The sequence below is a fragment of the Perkinsus marinus genome (genome assembly GCF_000006405.1).
Source record: "Perkinsus marinus ATCC 50983 genomic scaffold scf_1104296956504, whole genome shotgun sequence".
Taxonomy (NCBI): domain Eukaryota; phylum Perkinsozoa; order Perkinsida; family Perkinsidae; genus Perkinsus; species Perkinsus marinus.
This window is the reverse complement of record NW_003207462.1, coordinates 3,414-6,346: the sequence shown is the minus strand read 5'-3', so window position 1 is coordinate 6,346 and position 2,933 is coordinate 3,414. Positions and strand designations below refer to the sequence as shown.

Below are 2,933 nucleotides of genomic sequence, written 5' to 3'. Positions count from 1 at the left end.
GGAAAACACGAAGCTAAAGCTAGTGGGAATTGTTTAGTGCTGGAACCGCGTCAGTACATCTATCAATATCTATGAATCACGAACTATAATACAAATAACACAAATACGCCAGTGATACACCTATCATGAATTAGGTAAATTCTCACACGTGCTAGCACACGTTCAGCACGCCGATACATAGCTAAAATAAAACACGGCGTAGAGTCAAATTTCTCGAATGATGCATTGTCAACAAGTCATAGAAACACATGATATGCCTGATAAGTCATTGGTCAAAATTGAATAGTCCAGTTATCAAAGCTTGAGTATTAGCAACTTCTAAGAGGCTTCATAAATTTATGGAGTTCATGGCATGAACAGTCTGCGAAATAGATCGTAGTGGCGGGCGAGATTTGAATTCATCTTCCTTAAATCTCGGACGTGCCACTGTGGCTCAGCCACAATTAGTTTCCTAAACATTTCAACCTCTAAGAGGCAATGGCCCATTGCCAATGGGAGATCATTTTTGAGACGGTTATCTTGGAGAACTTGGTAAATCTTGCACTTCCTCAACAGCGCGTTTGGTGCACTCGAGGAAAACGGCCAACCCCGAAAACCCTCCGATTGCAAAGCGTGAAGCACTGAGGGCTTGCGGGGCGGCCGTAGGCCGCCCTCCGTACCAGTTGCTGAGTGGATAAACTTTCGAGGTGATTGGTGCCGGTGAACCCTCTCACTGGTGCGGATGAGCCCCCTATGCGCGCGCTTTTCGGACTGCGCTCAGATATGATTGCGCTGTGATGTGGGGCAGCCCTGCATTTTGGTTCCAAGGAAGGTATTGGCAAACTTGATCAACAGAGTTCGTCATTTACCCGGTCCGGTAAAGGATCTTTCCTCTAATAGTTGAGAAGACGTATTGTTGATCGTGTGGTATATACAGTCACTCGTGATTTTACCTCGTGACAATGCCAATGACAAAGAGCTCAAGTTTAATAATAGCACCGATCAATCGATCAACTCTAAGCCTTCATCTGCTCCCCGACCGAAGGTATCCTCGAATGCATCCTCATGCGAAGGAGAGGGAATTCGATCGAGTGAGCTGAGTGCGAGCTGTGTATGTTATTCATGTCCCACCACAGCACATCGCCGAAATTGAAGTTTCTGAGAGGGTATCTTAGCGAGCTCATTAGTCAGGCGAAGTTGAAATTTGGAATTGTGGAATTGAGGTTGAAAAGGTGTAGTCCTTATAATTTATACCCATGGTCATAACTTCCGTGTGGGCTAGTCGTGCGTAAACCTAGTCAGTGGTGGATTAGAAGGTCTATGATGATCATTTTTCTGTCCATTGCTACGCCATCACCATCATCTGTCAACTGTCGTCGTTAAATACTACTACTGCTCCATCGTCGTTTGTTGCATACGATAGTACCATTTCAGTCTATTAATGCAGCAGTTTTGAATTGAGTTTTCATGTAGCGGTGAGTGAGCGGCTCGTCCCTGCGTTAGACATTGTGTGGTAAGCTCTATGATCCATAGGATGGTTTGGGGACGCTCTCAGTCAGCGTGGCTGGAATCCTCGAGATAGCGAGCATTGTGCAGCTAGCTGGCATCGTTCTCTCCTAAACGTAAATCAGGCCAACACTTACAGTTCCAGTCTTGAACTATCCATCTTGTGATAAGTAGGGAGAGTCTTTCCGATGGCCGCTGTTGATTCATCACATTGTGGACCTCCTCCAACGGGTATATACTCCTTCTTGTGCTATTGACAAAGAACTGCGGGTTAATCCAAATTCTTTCACCCTCACCCCTGCCTAGTTTGTTTCCCCTGTATGAACTCTCTAGGGGCACCTGGTGGCGGGAAACCCCATGCGACAGAGGAGCAGACTATGAGGACCAAAGGGAGGTACCATCCGCATCATAAAATACCTTGTCGTATTAGTGAGAGCTTAGAAGTTTTCGGTAGTCTGCTTTCTGCTGACGATCTCTCACTCATTCAGGTACCTTCACAATCTGATAGCGAATCCTACAGACCCCGTCGAAGCCGCTAAGGCAGCAGCAATGTCTGTCGCTCGTGGGACAGGCCCCGAGACAGTGGAGGAGCGTCTGGCACTGGACGGCCACTCTTCTCAATTGCCGTCTGAGGCGGCCATAGGTGATACGGTAGAACACCTTATCTACTCCTTGTACGGAATTTCTCTCACACTAGTCATATAACATCACCGTTTAAGGGATGTGAATCGTTCTAGATACCTGAAAGACAGGGGTGTCGACCGGTGTCGACCTAAGACCCGTTTCTAGTCCTCTAATATGTTCCTCGGCGTGCTAGGGTTTCCAGTACCCATCTGCCATCTAGGATTCTCATCGCTAGATCCATTGATAGTCCTTGGATCTTTGAACATGTTCACTTCATGCTGCTGCTCAGGACAGCTCGTACACGTTATAACGTCGAGCAAGCCCACGACACTGCGCCAAAAGTGGTCTTCACAAGGGCTGCTTGACCTCGCTTGTGGCAACATCTTCACGAGCTCTCTGCTAATCAACTACGCCAAGTTGAGAGGGATAGAGCTCGTCAGCATTATACGGGAACTGAAAGAGGCTGCGGCTACTGTCTCAACCACTGGTTGGGCACCCTCGATGGTGGAGCATGTCAGAGAGCTCATGAAGTTATCCACGATTAAGAAGCTGGACATGAACTATGTCGGTTTCTTCTGCTGCACTCTGGGCCTCATGGACATGCTGGAGTCCCATCAAATGGTAAGGCGGTGCCTTGGTGCTTTGCGAACAGCTCACGCAGTAGCACACATCCTTATCGTTGGAGGGGTTCACGTGCAAGACTAGTTCCTGTCAGCAGTTGTACTATTCGCCTACTACTTTACATAAGCCTATTAGAAGACCATCGCAAGCACTTATCCGACCTATGATACGTCGCTCACTCATGAAAGTGCTCGAGATGCTGC

The 2,933-nt window shown here is 47.6% G+C and overlaps 1 protein-coding gene across 1 annotated transcript; it reads left to right on the top strand.

Moving 5' to 3' along the window:
* Window positions 1-1,805: 1,805 nt before the first annotated feature.
* Pmar_PMAR029389 (hypothetical protein) lies at window positions 1,806-2,814 on the top strand (the record flags this gene model as incomplete). The annotated part of the gene is made up of 3 exons (XM_002775154.1): window positions 1,806-1,879; window positions 1,974-2,128; window positions 2,399-2,814. The coding sequence occupies 3 exons, from the start codon at window positions 1,806-1,808 to the stop codon at window positions 2,812-2,814; spliced, it is 645 nt and encodes a 214-aa protein (XP_002775200.1).
* Between the last annotated feature and the right edge of the window lie 119 nt (window positions 2,815-2,933).